Source organism: Apostichopus japonicus, chromosome 16, assembly GCF_037975245.1.
Source record: "Apostichopus japonicus isolate 1M-3 chromosome 16, ASM3797524v1, whole genome shotgun sequence".
Lineage (NCBI taxonomy): Eukaryota > Metazoa > Echinodermata > Holothuroidea > Aspidochirotida > Stichopodidae > Apostichopus > Apostichopus japonicus.
The window spans coordinates 22,368,618-22,383,676 of record NC_092576.1 but is presented as its reverse complement, the minus strand read 5'-3'; the positions used below and the strand labels follow the sequence as shown (position 1 = coordinate 22,383,676).

At 36.4% G+C, this 15,059-nt stretch overlaps 1 protein-coding gene across 1 annotated transcript in view; it reads left to right on the top strand.

Moving 5' to 3' along the window:
* Positions 1 to 15,059, top strand: part of LOC139982813 (uncharacterized) — an 890,000-nt gene that overhangs the window by 244,084 nt on the left and 630,857 nt on the right. Inside the window, exons 18-20 of the mRNA XM_071995913.1 lie at positions 2,439 to 2,515; positions 3,696 to 3,754; positions 4,117 to 4,236. Of these exons, the coding sequence (XP_071852014.1) occupies positions 2,439 to 2,515; positions 3,696 to 3,754; positions 4,117 to 4,236 (256 nt within the window). The remainder of the gene's footprint in view (positions 1 to 2,438; positions 2,516 to 3,695; positions 3,755 to 4,116; positions 4,237 to 15,059) is intronic.

Here is a 15,059-nt window from a genome sequence, read left to right as displayed (position 1 = left end):
AGCACACAGTACAATTACACAGTATGCCTATAGGTTACGCAACACTGAGCGGCGGATTAGAATCTCGGAAACCTGATACCTTCGCGGTAAGGGTACCCATTTGCGTATACTGTTTATAGCTAAGGATGAGAATGCCATATTAAAGAAATAAATATGTTGCCGCTGTGAGAAGAGGGCAGCATTGTTTTTATTTTTTAATCGGGGAATACGTTGAGACAAGATTAGCAATTTCCTAGCTGAGAGTGTGCCTTTAAGTTTGTTGTTTTCCATTTTGGTTACACCTATCGTGCATCTTTAGTTTGAGCGATTAGTATGAAATTAGTTTCAAGCTGGTGAACAGAGCTGTTACTTAGGACCTACTTGTAAAAATGCACTTGGTGCTAATATATAATATAATACTAATGTGATGTGATGTGTAACATTAGGCAATAGACCTTTCTTGATTGGCTCACAAGTTCATATAGTACGCCTATCTTATAAAGTCAGTGAACGAATGAGCCACTCGCCAAAATGTAGAGTGTAGTGCATTTTTTGCTTGCCAGATGCAAAATTCTACTTGCCATTGGCGAGGTGGCGACTGTATTTGTCGAGGCCTGATATATATATATATTTTTATTTATATATATATATATATATATATATGTACATATATATACATTCATATATATACATACATATATATATATACAGGGTTATAGCCAGCCGGCGGCGGCGGCAGGTGGTAACCGCCACTCACGCCTGCTGGCCGGCATTGCAGGTGAATAAACAGTCCACCGGCCGGCACAAAAAAATAGTAAAATGCTTGTGAAATACAACAAAAGTAACAAATTTATCTTTCCCTTGCCGTAAAACATGATAATAACGTCACCTTTTTCTGTTATATACCAAAATACCCTCGATCCCCACCGGGGCGTTGCCCTGGACCCCACCAGGACCCCCGGCCGTGAGATGCGAGAGCTTCGCTCGCTACGCTTCGCAAATTTATTTAACCAGCACTCACAATCTCCTAGCTATAACCCTGTATATATATATATATATATATTAACAATGGACAACCCTATATATGAGGCTTATCTGAACTACAATGTAGGCTGAACACAGGAAAGCAATGAGACTGGCGATGAGTTTCTGGCGGTGATATTAATATCTATTTGCTTGCCCCGAAGATCAAAGCATTAATACCAGTTCAACTTTGTTCTGGATGTTTCTGGCATACTTTCGTTTAAGGATTCATAAAAATGAAAACACACATTCTGCATGTTTCTTGCATCTTCGCAGTAGTTATTCACTAATATACAGTGCGGTGAAAGTTGTACAAAATTCAGATTCATTCTGGAGTGTTATTGGAACGCAGGATCTTTCTAGGAATTTTCAGGAAACGTGAAGTTTGAAAAATACACATTTTAATGTATTCTAACACTCACCCTCCTTAAAAGAAGAAAGTTTGGGTGTGATGCTAACTTTCTTTCCTATTTTACATTCATCGTACTGTTTTAACTTAGTAAATCTACATAGTTGTATTGAAATGGCATCAGCAATATCATTTCGAATTATACTTTATCTCCAAGCTATACTTTGCAAACTTAAACTCCATCTCAACATTAATGAATGTTACTCTTTCATAATCATTGTACAAAATAATCAGTAACTTGACTACATTTAAGTCTACATTCTTTCTTTTCAACACGTAGAGTAATTGTTTCATGTTTGTTGAATTAATTTGAACCAGAACGGGTTTTTATTATCTTAGTCACTCTCTTGAAATAATACTCCAACTGCAGCATCCTCACTGGAATTTACTACAAGTTCGAACGGAAGTTGTTGATAACTTTCGCACATGACTCAACCTACATACTCACATCAGCTGTCCATTAAATATTGTAGCATCGTTTGGTTTAATATTTAAAAATGCATTTTATTAAAATGAAAAGATGCAGCTGCATAGATGCAAAAAATCATCGCAATATGCTTTTTTATTAGTTATACCTTTTATTATCATAGATGTCTAGTATATTATCACATGAACAACAGTTATAGTTTTAATTTTCCCTTGTTGGAAGTTTATCGTCGTTTTTCCCTTGGTGAAAGTGCATGGGACTTACGATATAGGCAGATAAAGTAAAAATAGTAACAATAACATGTAAGGGCACCTGTCAGCAGTATAGGGTTGAGATAAATATATAATTCTACCTGAACTTGTGTGTAATCCTTGCTTCATGGCGCATTTTATATTGCCCTTATAACATACATCTTTCTTCATAACAGTCAAGTGACGCATATTCTATTCTAATAGGCTAGTGCAAAACGTGTGTCTTACCATAACGGAGTCTCCGGGGATTGGCAAGTAGTTGTAAGGTTAATGGTGTCTTGATAAAATTGAAACACTTATTGTTCTTCTGTTCGATAGCTTAACTCATATCTTCATTTCTGCTCAAAAGGTTCGCCGGTTGCACGTTGCCTCTCTCCTTCTCATCGGAGTTACTTCCTATAGACATGAGGTCAAGGGACATTAAAGGTAAATCAGCATTGTGTTTAATGCAGTTGATAAGGAAGTGAATCATAATATTTAGTTATTCTTCACATTCAGTGATGAATATTAAACAAGTACACATATCCATCTGCCTCTAATGATTTGATTTTACCATAATAAGCATTTGAAATAGATTTCTTCCCCCAATAGCACAATTTTCCTTTCAGTTAATTCAGCGTAACGTTTAATTACAAACTTGCTTCAGAATATTTGCACTATTTTACAATCAAATACCAATATATCTTTCTGGTGGCTAGAGTTGTTAGTTTTCCAAAATTGTTCAAACTGTTGTACATGTTCAAAATACGTCATTATAGCATTCTGTATATAGTAAATGCATGTGTTCCTTTTCTTTTTATTTAATTCAGTGATATTTTGTAAATCTGACAATAACGTAGTGAATGACTTTATTTCTAATTTCAAGCTAATCAAGTGTATCAGATTTTAAGGACTAATTATCAAGAAGATTATGATAGCCTTAGTTAGCTTGCAAAGACCACTTTCCAGAGCACTCATTTGAGCACATACTTTAATATAATGCATGAAGACTCATCCAGTCAATACATGTTACATTTAATGAAATATATAGGCATATCTCGAGTTAGTAACAATTGACTAACATGGATTTCCGTGTAACAGTGTGGATTATGTTGACTTCCATTGCCTATCACCCAAAAATCAATACGACTGTGGTTTGACCTTTGAAATCATGTGGACTTCTAAATATGTGTGATAATTTAAATGAAAGAAAATAATGATTTTTTTCCTAAATGTATCAAGGTAATGTGTTTGGTAGATTCTAAAATTAATTGTCCATGTTTGCAATAAAGTCATATTATTAATTAAAATACTATTAAACTTACTGTCATAAACACATACTAAAATGTTGCAGATTGCAAGCAATTATTGAAATTATTAAAGTAGAGTTGTCAACATATAAACGTCTTAAACATTCTAAAGGCATTGTGTATCGGTTGATGGAAGTGGTAAGCTGATTAACTCAAAAAATAACATTATGTGGAAATGACTCATAGATTAAATATTCAATTAGGTGAATGTGAAAAACTGTAAATACTTCTAAGTTAATATGTTACCCAAAGAACTCATCTCACATTAATATTATGTCTATGAATACTGATGGATATGTACATTCTTTTCAATGTAGTCTGTTGGAGTCTATTAGACAGTGAAGTTCTACTAAATGTTCAATCTGGCCAGTGGGAGGTAAGTGTACGCAGAAACCAGTTGTCATATTTATAAATACTATCACTGTTATTCTTGATAAAGAGTTGGTTATTGGCAAAATTGTATCGATACCTCTTTTTCTGGCTTGCATTTATTTCTTTTCCTATGCTACCGTAGCTTCCATCTATGGGAGTTAGTAGCTGATAGTATTTAAACTAAATATTAAAATTTTAATAGAAATTAAAAGTTCCTGTTATGTATTGTCCATGGTATTTATAATTGTAGTAAACAATTTAAGCGTTCATTTCTACATGATGACCCTATTTCTCATTAACCCTTTTTCTTTATTTCAACACTGACATTACAGTACTTATAAATGTATTGATTCATTACGTTACCAGCTTAAAGACAAGGAATCGCTGCATCAACTTTGTTCGGAAATGGTCGTTATCGAAGACAGGGATCACTATTTACAACAATGTTTAACCATCATATCTGTACAGACCGCATCATATCATAAAGTAAGTCGATCCACGTCCTTAAATTTATTACTTTTATTCTTGTTTCACGCCATTTGCTTCTATCTGAATATGAATGTGGGTTGATTGTGCGTATTCACTTTCTTTGAATCACATCATGTGATTCGTATGTATCATTATGTTTATATATATATTAATTTGCCTTTGTCGTTTACCCCCATTTCATTAACAAAAGTCTGTTTAAAGTATCTCTTTCGAGATCCGGCTTTAGGAATCACAAATGACTTCAAATTGGTAAGAATCATGTTTGATCTCTAGAGTAAGGCAAATATGTCACCAAAAACAGAACTAGTATTGTTCGATACAGGTGACAAACGCCTACAGTGGTATTACGACCTTCCTTAACGGTTTCGAGCATAGCCTAGTTGGAAGTTTTTTCACTGTTCTAAATTTATCTAGTACTTGGTATACCAAGTACTGGATAAATCCAGCAAGAATCCAATCATTTTAATGTCTTTACCAAGGACTAAAAGGAATAACATTTCACTGGAATTAAGAACCTCAGCGGGAGTTGTGTTTTCTTCCTATTTTAATTTTCCATTGAGGGGGGTGGAGGCAAGTGCTGCTCACTACCCCCCACTCTTATGGATAAAGCGAGACAGGTAATTTAACCTCCTCAACCATGCTTGCCCCCTTCACTCCCAGCTGCCTACCCCTCTTCATTCAGCAACGGTATAGCAAAGCACACACACCTAAGGCACACAAGAAAGCATTAAGATTAATTTCTTTAACTTTCTGTCTTAAATTGATTGCTGTAGTTGTAATCTTCTGGACATATTGTTTGCATATTACCCTCACTTACTTTATATGGGTTCAACCAATTGGCACCCCATAGAGCATTATGTAAGGCAATAATCAGATTATGAATGTTAAATCAATTCAAAGAAAGGGAACAATTATAGCATATGGAATGCGGAAAGGGTCAACGTGAGGCACCGTCCACTCAGAGATGGCCGTTCACTCAGAGACCGTCCACTCAGAGATCATTGCTCAAATGAAACAGCCGCCCATTTTGAAATCGCCGTTGAAGTACAGAAATGGCTGTTGACTCAGAAATCGTCCACTTACAAATTGCCGGTCGATGCTGAGCCGCGCCTACTAGAATTCGTCCTCCCTTCACAATGGCTATGTACCAACTGTGCTCCCGCCCAGTAACGTACACCGAGCTGTTACAGTAGAACACTCTTGTTCCCGCCTCATTCAAGTCGTCCCTGCGGCGCCCCTCCCTTTTTCAGGAGAGTAATTTAGTCTCGGTACACCCAAGACCACATGCAATGAAGGTTTCCAGAATCTAAAATAATTAAGATGGAAGAAATAATCCACACGTTGGGGGTCGAAAATTCCGAAGAAGTTTCCTGTAACTTCAAAAGGGAACTGGCAACTCATAGACAAACAGGGATAACTAATTTGGAAAGTAGTAACATCCGTCGCTAGGCCCAGATTTTTTTCATTGGTCTAAACAATTTGACCGAGATTTGACCTTCCATGTGCTCAGCATTTGTCAAAATAATAGGAAGTGATGACTTAACATGTATGCTTCGGTACAAAACTGAGCATCAAATGTGATGTGTATCACGATGACCATAGATGATCATAGCTGTTCACCCTGGTAACTACAAATGTTAACATTTCATTTTAATTTACAATAATGAATTAATAAATTGTTACTATGAAATACTATAGGCATTACACAAAGTAATTCCACTAGCTGTTACGAATTTACAAAACATCGTAAACACTTAATGATACCTTAGTATGAATTAGTCAATTCAGTGTTACCAAGTAACGTTTCATGACAAATTTAATAGTATATCATTAAAATAAATAAATTGTATTAACAAATCAATAATCATTTAAAGAAATTAAAATTTGAATGAAATTAAAATTTGTATATAATTGCATGTTAAAAATTCTTCATGTGTGGTACTTCTTAATACGACATTAATTGTTACAAATTAATAATTCATCATTATGAAGTAATAACTCATTTTTAACAAATTATGTTTCATTAAAACGTACAAGTATTTCATTACAGCAAAATTATAATTCATACTAACAAATCAATAATTTTTTGGGAAAATTACCACTGGTAATCACGAATTATTAATTAAAAAAACTAATGGGCTTAATTGTATGTCATCTCAACATGCACAAACTCCCGAAGATTGAGCATACGAACTGATACTGAATGAAATGGATCAAAACAACCGAGTATGGGGGTCAAGTCTATAGTATTAGTGATTGGCCGCAAGCTGAGGAATACCAGCACCGTACTCATACACTCATCATACTAACCTTAGGTTTGTATTGCGAAAGATCCATCTTTTTTTCCAGAAACCTAGAAGCACGCCTCCTTTTATAACAGTTGATTCACTGCAATGAAACAAATATGCTGTTCTTCTGTTGTTGAAACCGATTTTCACAAATTCCTCAAGTTGTATATCATCTTTTTGATCCATTTTAATTTTTGATTGAAAATTCAATGAAAGAGTGCAGTATGAGTGGGACTCTGTGATTGAAAAGTTCACGCCCCGCCCACGATATTAATATGCAAGTTTGGCTGTCACTCAAATGGACAATCTCTGAGACGACGATCTCTGAGTGAACGATCTCTGAATGGACGATTTCTGAATCACGACCATTTCTCAGTCGCGATGGTTTCTAAGTCAACGTCCATTTCTGAATGGACGGCACCTCACGTTAAACGGTGATTTCAAAATGGATGGCTGCTGTATTTCAGCGGCGATCTCCAAGTGGACTGTTTCTGAGCCAACGAACATTCCTGCGTGGACGGCGCCTCACGTTGACCCTTTCCACGTTCCATAATAGCATTCTTTATTCGTAGGGCTACGAGACAAAAGTTACTTCATGTAGAGGGCCACTTTTTGTCTTATTGGCAGGGAGGATCCAATACCAATACTGGTTTGGAAGGGATGGGGGGCCGGGGGAGGAAGAAAGTGCAGTATTTGAGACAAATATATGGAATGGTACTTTAAAGTTCACTTTCAGAATGTTGCAATGAATCAAATCAATACCCACTATTAAGTCAGTTTGGTAAATCCAGTCACAACAAACAAGCAACTTCCTTACCATTCCTATGTCATTCTGTGCGTCAAGAAGTAAAGGATACTGAAAGAAGCTTGATAGGTTCGTAGGTACTGATCTCCTCTATCCAGTATGGTCTCTGTCTTCATCTTCACTACAGGGTTTCTTACTATGGTTGAATTATTACATCATGGAACCGTTCGAGCCTCAGTGACTTCTAAAACAAATAGTGAAACAATAACATAATAAAATTAATTATTTAGATATATTCACTGGCAAATGACTCTAGAAAAACATTTCTATGGAACTCCTGTATCCAGATAGCAAAACAGCACTACAGGGGTCATTGTGCGTGATCCTCTTAACATGTTAATAGTGGCCATCTCAAAAACCCTGTGCTTATTGTCCGTAAAATACATAAAATGTGCATATACGAATTGTGATATTAAAGCTAAAGATGCATTTGCAGGTTAATGAACGTTACCCTGGAAATTATGGATTTGTTACATTGGATGCCTTGAACAAGAAAGGGTGTTGTATAATGCTGCAGTAGCTTGGGTAACACAACTGCTGTACAATATAACACATCTATGACGGAATGTTGTATGTTTGTATTTTAGGTCCTCCTGCAAGCAGGAAATCGCGAAGAAGCCATCAAGCTGACGGAAGTCGGTCTCTTACATTCATATTTTAATGTCCATGATTATGAATTGTCAACAACTCTGTAACTGGACAACATAAATTAATCTTGGAGTGACTCAAACTCTGGACCTTATGATTGAAAGGCACCGGCATTAACCACTGAGCTAACACTCCCTGTTGCTAACAATCACATGTTGCTAACACATGTCGCCAACACACTCACATGTTGAATCTCATTCTAGAGCTGGGAAACCATGAATTTCATTTAACCTTTGCTATTCTCAAGTTGGAATTTATCCACAATATTCCAGAAACAGGATATAACTCCAGAGTACTTGAAGAGTACTAGGATTTCAATTACTGAATTTGATCAAAGTATATTTGAAAGTCATTGGCTAGGCCTAATGCCACACTTCAGCTACTGTAGGCCTAGACCTAAACATGCTAAGGCTGAACCTATGTCATGCATGGGCCGCAATCATGGGGGGACAGGGTGAACATGTCCCCCCCCATATTTTAGGTTGGGGGATATAGTATATAATATCCCCCCAATATTTGGTGGCATATTTTTTTTTTTGTGGCTATAAATTGAAAATAATGCGTGAGATTATTTATCCAAATCAAATTTGACGGTGGCTAAAACTTCAACCTACATATGCTGCATGAGGTATATTTCTCTTCGTGGTCCTTTCTGTGACCTGTGACCGTATAGCATGTTGTCACTCATGATTATTATCATAATGTCTGTACATCTCTTGTGTATGAGTGTAAGTATGTACAATCATCCATATGATCCACATCGATATGGGTTCACTGGGTTTCCATTTGGCCTGTTTCCTGCAAGATTTCTATCCATGCGCGTAGCCAAGGGTGGGGGGGCTAAGGGGGCGACCGCCCCCACTGGAGCATATTTTTTGTATTTTTAGCTCATACCAGCATGCTGGTGTGAGCTATTGTTACAGTGCGGCGTCTATCACTCTATCCATCAACAATTGGTAAAACCGCTCCCACTCGAACAGTGTGTAATGGAATTTAATGAAACTTGGACACAAGGACCATTGGGTATAGGGCCATCAGAGATGGTCCAAAATTTGGGGTCAAAGGTCACCTGTGGGCCGTAATGGGCCATTTTGTGGAAATACGCAAAATGCTTCTTCTCCTACAGATTCCATGGTACAATGTTGAGGGTTTGTCATGATAGTACTATGGAAGTTTTACCTTCAGGGTGTTCATGAATTTGAGATCAAAGATCAACTAGGGGTCTTTTGTGGCCTGGGCCGCGGCCCTATATTTTCAAATTGCTTCCGTTCGTACAGTGTATGGCCAGTTATAATGAAACTTGGTGACAATGTTCCTCGGGATGAGGGTTACGAGGGGTGTTTGGAAAATTGAGGTCAAATTTCATTTAGGGGGTCATTGGGGGTCATTCTTTGTAATATTTTCAAATATCTCAATCTCCTCAAGATTTTGATGGATCATATTCAAAGTTGAACTGATGATAGTTGGACTGTGTATGAATAAGGTGTTGCCTAATATTTTTTGGTCAAAAGTTAATTAATTACAATTAATCCCCATTGTTTAAAAAAATCTGAGCCTTCACCTTTTTGCCAAGGCTCCTTTAATTTGTCTCCCAGTCTCTGCAGTGTTTGTTTACGTTTGTGGTTAAGCTCTGCAGAGGCTGTTAGTGGAATTAAAGCAGGACTGGAAGTTGTTATTAACTGTTGAACTGTAAGCGTGAGAGCCCTATAGCCAATCAGCACTTGCCGATTCTTAGAAGTCTTTGAGCCTGAGGTATGTAGGCAGCCAGCCAAAATTTTGGGAAGGTGTGCTTGTGAACAAGTTATGTCTGCTCAGGTAGAGGGGAGAAAGTGTAATAGGGTAAGTCAGTGGTATTGTTTGAGAGAGTGGGTAAAATAGGATTTAAAGGGGGAAAATAGGAATTATAGCCAGTGGTGTGGCCAGGATTCTGCTAACGGAGTAGGGGGGGGGGGTTATTGCAGTTTTGAACTAGGGGTATAAATTTGTCTTTGAACCTAAAATGTTTGGCCTCCTTGGCCCAAAATTGTTGGAATCTAAAAAATGGCCTGAAATTTGGTGGGCCATAAAGTTTTGTGGGCCCTACAGTTTTGAGACTCAAAAAGGTATGAGCTTCTGCACCATTGGTGCTCTAGTTTTTTATGATATCGAAGTTTTATAGTAGCCGCTATAAGAGGTTTTAATATTTGTACACCAATAAATTAACTGTGTGTGAATTTTCAAAAATTCCCTGACCAACATTCCTCATCATACTTTCCTCTACTCATGCAATTTTGACCGGTCTGTTAGGGGTTGAAGGGGGTTTTTCTTTATTGGTTATCCATAGATGAATTTTGTGCAACATTATGGGTATGTTTTGAAGTGACTTTATTATTCAAATTCTGAACAAATAATGGGCTTAAATCCTTGAAAAGTGGGGCTGACAGGTATTGTGGGCCCTTACGTAGTATTACCTACAAAAGCAATGATCCACAGGAGATGCAATGAAGTCGAACATGACGTGTGACTGGTGACAATCTTGATAAAGGTTATGGATGAAAAAAAAAACTATTGGGAAAAACTTGGTTCTCATATATATTTATATATATATATATAAGTATATATATTTATATATATAAAAATATATAAACAATTTGGGGATGAAAGTTGCTACGCACCTGCATCGCAGCAAATGTCCCCCCCCCCCCTCAATATTTGAAACAAATCGCCGTCCCTGATGTCATGTTTTTTCTTCCTGCTGGCATTGGATCATTGTGTATTGCTATTGAAGTCCTTGGACTAGGCCAGAGTTACATTGCTCTCTATAGATAGGACTAGAGTACACCGGGACCATGTCATGCTGCCATCGGTTCATTCTGCCATAGAAAAAGTGTCATTCCACAATGTAACCACCATGGCGGTAATGCCCTCTAGTATGGCGGAAAGAGCACATTTTTGTGGGTGCACTATATGCAATGTATATTACTTCGCTTCACACTACTGTACCTAGTCCTGCAAAATCCAAAAATTTGGTCTTTTTAATAAACAATCAACCTAAAGTAATTTGATTTATTCAACCAACTATTATATATATGGGCCTATGGACTTACAATTAAAACTATTCATTCAACACGTATATCAAAGACTATCTAATCTCCAACCTTGTCTTAACTACAATTCAGTCTATTCAGCGAACCATCACATATGAAGACCGTGTACATATCCTTCCACGGGAACCAAAGAAAGTTTCACCGATACTTTCCTGAGTAAAATCCATTCCTAAGTTGTACCTTTTCCGCCATAGTTTTCCAGCTTTTCTACCATGGCGGAAAGGATCAAAACCTATGGCGGAATGGCACTGGAACCGATGAGACCCACAATACAAGCTTCAACTTCAAATGCAACTATATGTTAACCCCTGCCATTGTCTGTGCATAGCCTAACGTTTCGTTAAGCCTGTGAAAGGAACATAGGCCTATGCAATACAAGAGTTTTTTGCGTTGACAGTTGCAATAGACTCGAGGTAGATCCGAGTTTCGATTTAGAGTTAGGGTTAGACTTAGATTTCGACGAATAAGAGTTAGAGTTGCGATAGACCCGAGATTCTCTCTGTATCATGTTCAACATCTGGCAAAGGCTGCATTGTCTTCTTATCTCGCAAGTCAGAACTGTGTGTAATCTGTGGGGAATCACGCCAAACAAACAGGGAAGTTACAGCAGTTCTTCAAAAGCAGATTCAAATACTTGGCTGTTTTGTTTTCGATTGCGTAATTGAGACTTGTCAATGTCGTTTCCAATCGCCAACAGAAAAATCCCCTCTGATATATTGGTCAATTGATAAATCTTGTGAAGTCGATCGGTTTTCAGGAATGGAGGGGCAAGCTTACCGACAAACTCCTCCATGAATTCATACTTCACAAGAAATATACACAAATTGGCCAAACAATTTGCTTCCTTCTGTACTTACATCCCAGTCCACGCCTGTATGGGCGGCCATTTGGGCAAAAAATACAACAATGAAACAAGAGACAAACAGATAAGAAAAATGATGAAAAGGAACAATAATAAGAATACAGTGCATTACAGATATATTGAAAGGACATAGAAAAGAAACATTCTAAACAAGAAAAGAAGAATTAAACAGACTAAAATAAAGAAAATTAACATGACCATATACTAGCCTGATTTCTTTTTGTATTTAAACAAGACTCAAAGAGAAGGAAAAAAGTAAAGATGTAAAATAAAAATAGATAAGAATCTCAAGATAACAACGATTTGCTAAAACAATCTCCACACTGTGATAGACCGGCTATAAAGCTTGATATAATAATAATACGAATAAGGTGAACCCAATGGAAACTGACTAAACAACCAAATTAAACTATGTTACCAATGTTTTGCAACTTACCGTATCGTAACATATGACTGTTTTCCTTGTGATTTCTTGGTGTACGTACACTGTTAAAGTGTGTGAAGACTCACGCAAAAAGAAACGTCTAATGCCGGTAAGTTGACCTAGTTTCCAATGAGGTGTAACATAAGTGTTAAACACCACCATCAATCCCAGAAAATACACATACAGCTTGCTACCATCGGTAATTAGACACTAATGTACAGTCAGTATATACAGCTGTAGTCAATACCCACAGCACAGTGTACAAACGATACAGAGATCGACATCTCAGGTCCAGCTAAAGATAACAAGGTATCATGTTTCATTACTGTACTGTCTGCATTTTGTAGCGACACAAACAAAACGTCACTTGCAAGCCACGGAAAGTTAACTTTTTCAGATGGCCGCACTCAGTTTGGGGCGAGTCTTCAATGCCTCTCGAATTGAAAGGGTTTCGCCCTAATGTAATGAAGTTAAATATGATACAATCTTCATTGTCTAAGCGAGAAGAACACTGTAATAACCTACAGGGGAGAAAAAGAAGAGTTGTAGGGGCAAACATCCACTTTTGTATATGTAACCGTGGCCCAGATAGGACATGGGAAATTTCAAGTAGTTTCAGTTCAACAGTGTTTATATGTGTAAGAAATAAAGCTACAAACACCGTCCCAGCTGCTCAAGGCTAAAATAGAGAATTATTAGGATTCTTGTTATTATTCCTTTATTCATTTTCTTAGTATTCGATTGTATATACTGTACTTGTTCTTGCTGAAAACTAGTAATTTAATTGAAGTTTCTATTTTCTGCACCGCATGTGTTCTAATGCATTTTTAGTTTCAGGCTTGCAAAGATAGCTTAACTGTTTAATCTCATAATTAATTTCTTACTTGGCATCAACATGAAATTCAGAAAAAGGTTCACAAGAAACAACCACGCAAATTAGTCTTCAAACATCGGGTTAATAAATTTCATGGGAGCCTCGACTCTTTTCTTACCAAATACCCAATTAACATCTTTCTTAAACTGTCTGTTTTCACCGGGCATGCACAATGTTGAGTCTGTCCAACAATGATGATTTTCTTTATTGGCGCCAAAATGTGTAGACCGATGTAAGAAACACCTGTATTTGATATTGGTGACTCATGCTATTGAATACCTGTGTACATCTATCACTGACAATGAATGGTTTAGTGTTATATTGATGGAGGTTGAAGATATTGCTTGTTCATTCAGTTGTTTGTTACAATTGACCTGTTGACTGGATTTTAAGGTTGGATTATTTTTTGGAGAGGAAACCACTGCTAATAGTAATAGCTAAAACAGTAATATTGATCAGTGACATAATTTGACGGTATGGTATAGAGGCCTAGGCTAGAATTGTTATATTGACCAAGCCATAGCCTAATTAGCAATGAACAAAATTAATATAGGCTATGGTTACCTTAGAAGTCTTAAACATTCAGTCAAACATCACCATAGTAGGCATACCTTTAGAAAGAAGACATTCTTGGAAAATCTAAATCATTAAAAAAAATATATTAGCCCGAGTTGTTGACTGATTATCACATATGTCCCAGTTAAAGCATATCTAACCTAACAAGGATTTGACAATTTACAATAAAATACAGTCGGATCACTGAGTTTGCATTAAAGCTTATAACTTAAGTGAATCTAAAACTAGTCATTAAAATTCTCTACTGGCAGATGTAAAATGAGTTTTATTTCGCGAACAATTGTTTATTCTAGCTAAGAAAATATACATAAACACAGTACTGTAGAAACCTTGTTTTCTTTAAAAAAAATCCTAAATCACAAAAATTGGTCCAACTCGTTCTTACATAACTCTGTCGTCTAGGCCTTCATACAAGCCAATATATAGCAATCCACAATGATCATTGTAAGGACCTAAATTATTCAATCTTCGTGATCTGAAGTTACAGCAAGTTATATAAAAAGCCCACAGTTTCATTTTACCAAGCAGACTGTCTGAAATAATGTTATTTATTAAATAATTATAAGTTGAATGACCTAACTCCTGCCAATATACCTGACACTAAATGTGAAATATAGTTTGTTTAATAGAGAGCTTTAAAAACTGTACACCAATATATTAATTTAAGTCAAATTATATGACAAAATGATTATAAAAAGATAATTATTTAAAAGCAAAACTGTTGTTAAAGTCTTTCTGGTAGTTATTCGAACGTTGTATTCCGCCTTCAGTTACATCTTGTTTTCTTGTTTTGGTCTTAGTCATTTTAAAAGTCGTACGTCATTTTCAAGCAACCAGAGATATGTCCATGTACATGATCCCAGTTTAAAACGCAAAACGTTTTTAAAATTGAAAGTGCTCCACTAATTTCAAATTGTATCAATCGAAAACAGATGTTTGCTTTAAAAGGGCGCCATCCTCACATTTAACTTGTAATTAACTGATTTATCTCGTGTTTGTTAATTTAGGTTTGTCCGCTAGCTGTTCACATAGTAACAGAAGATATTACAATGAAGACCCGGTCAACCCGATTAAACTGAAAAGTAGTAATTAATTAATTTAATTAAGCACTCAAGGATACAATGTATTTCTAGATCATAACATTATGTTATCATTACATTATGTTCAATGAAATAGATTTATAAAGCGATTGGTGTTATTTAATTGGAAGAAACGATAACTTTTAGAAAGTTAAGATCATAGGCATTACCCCCATTA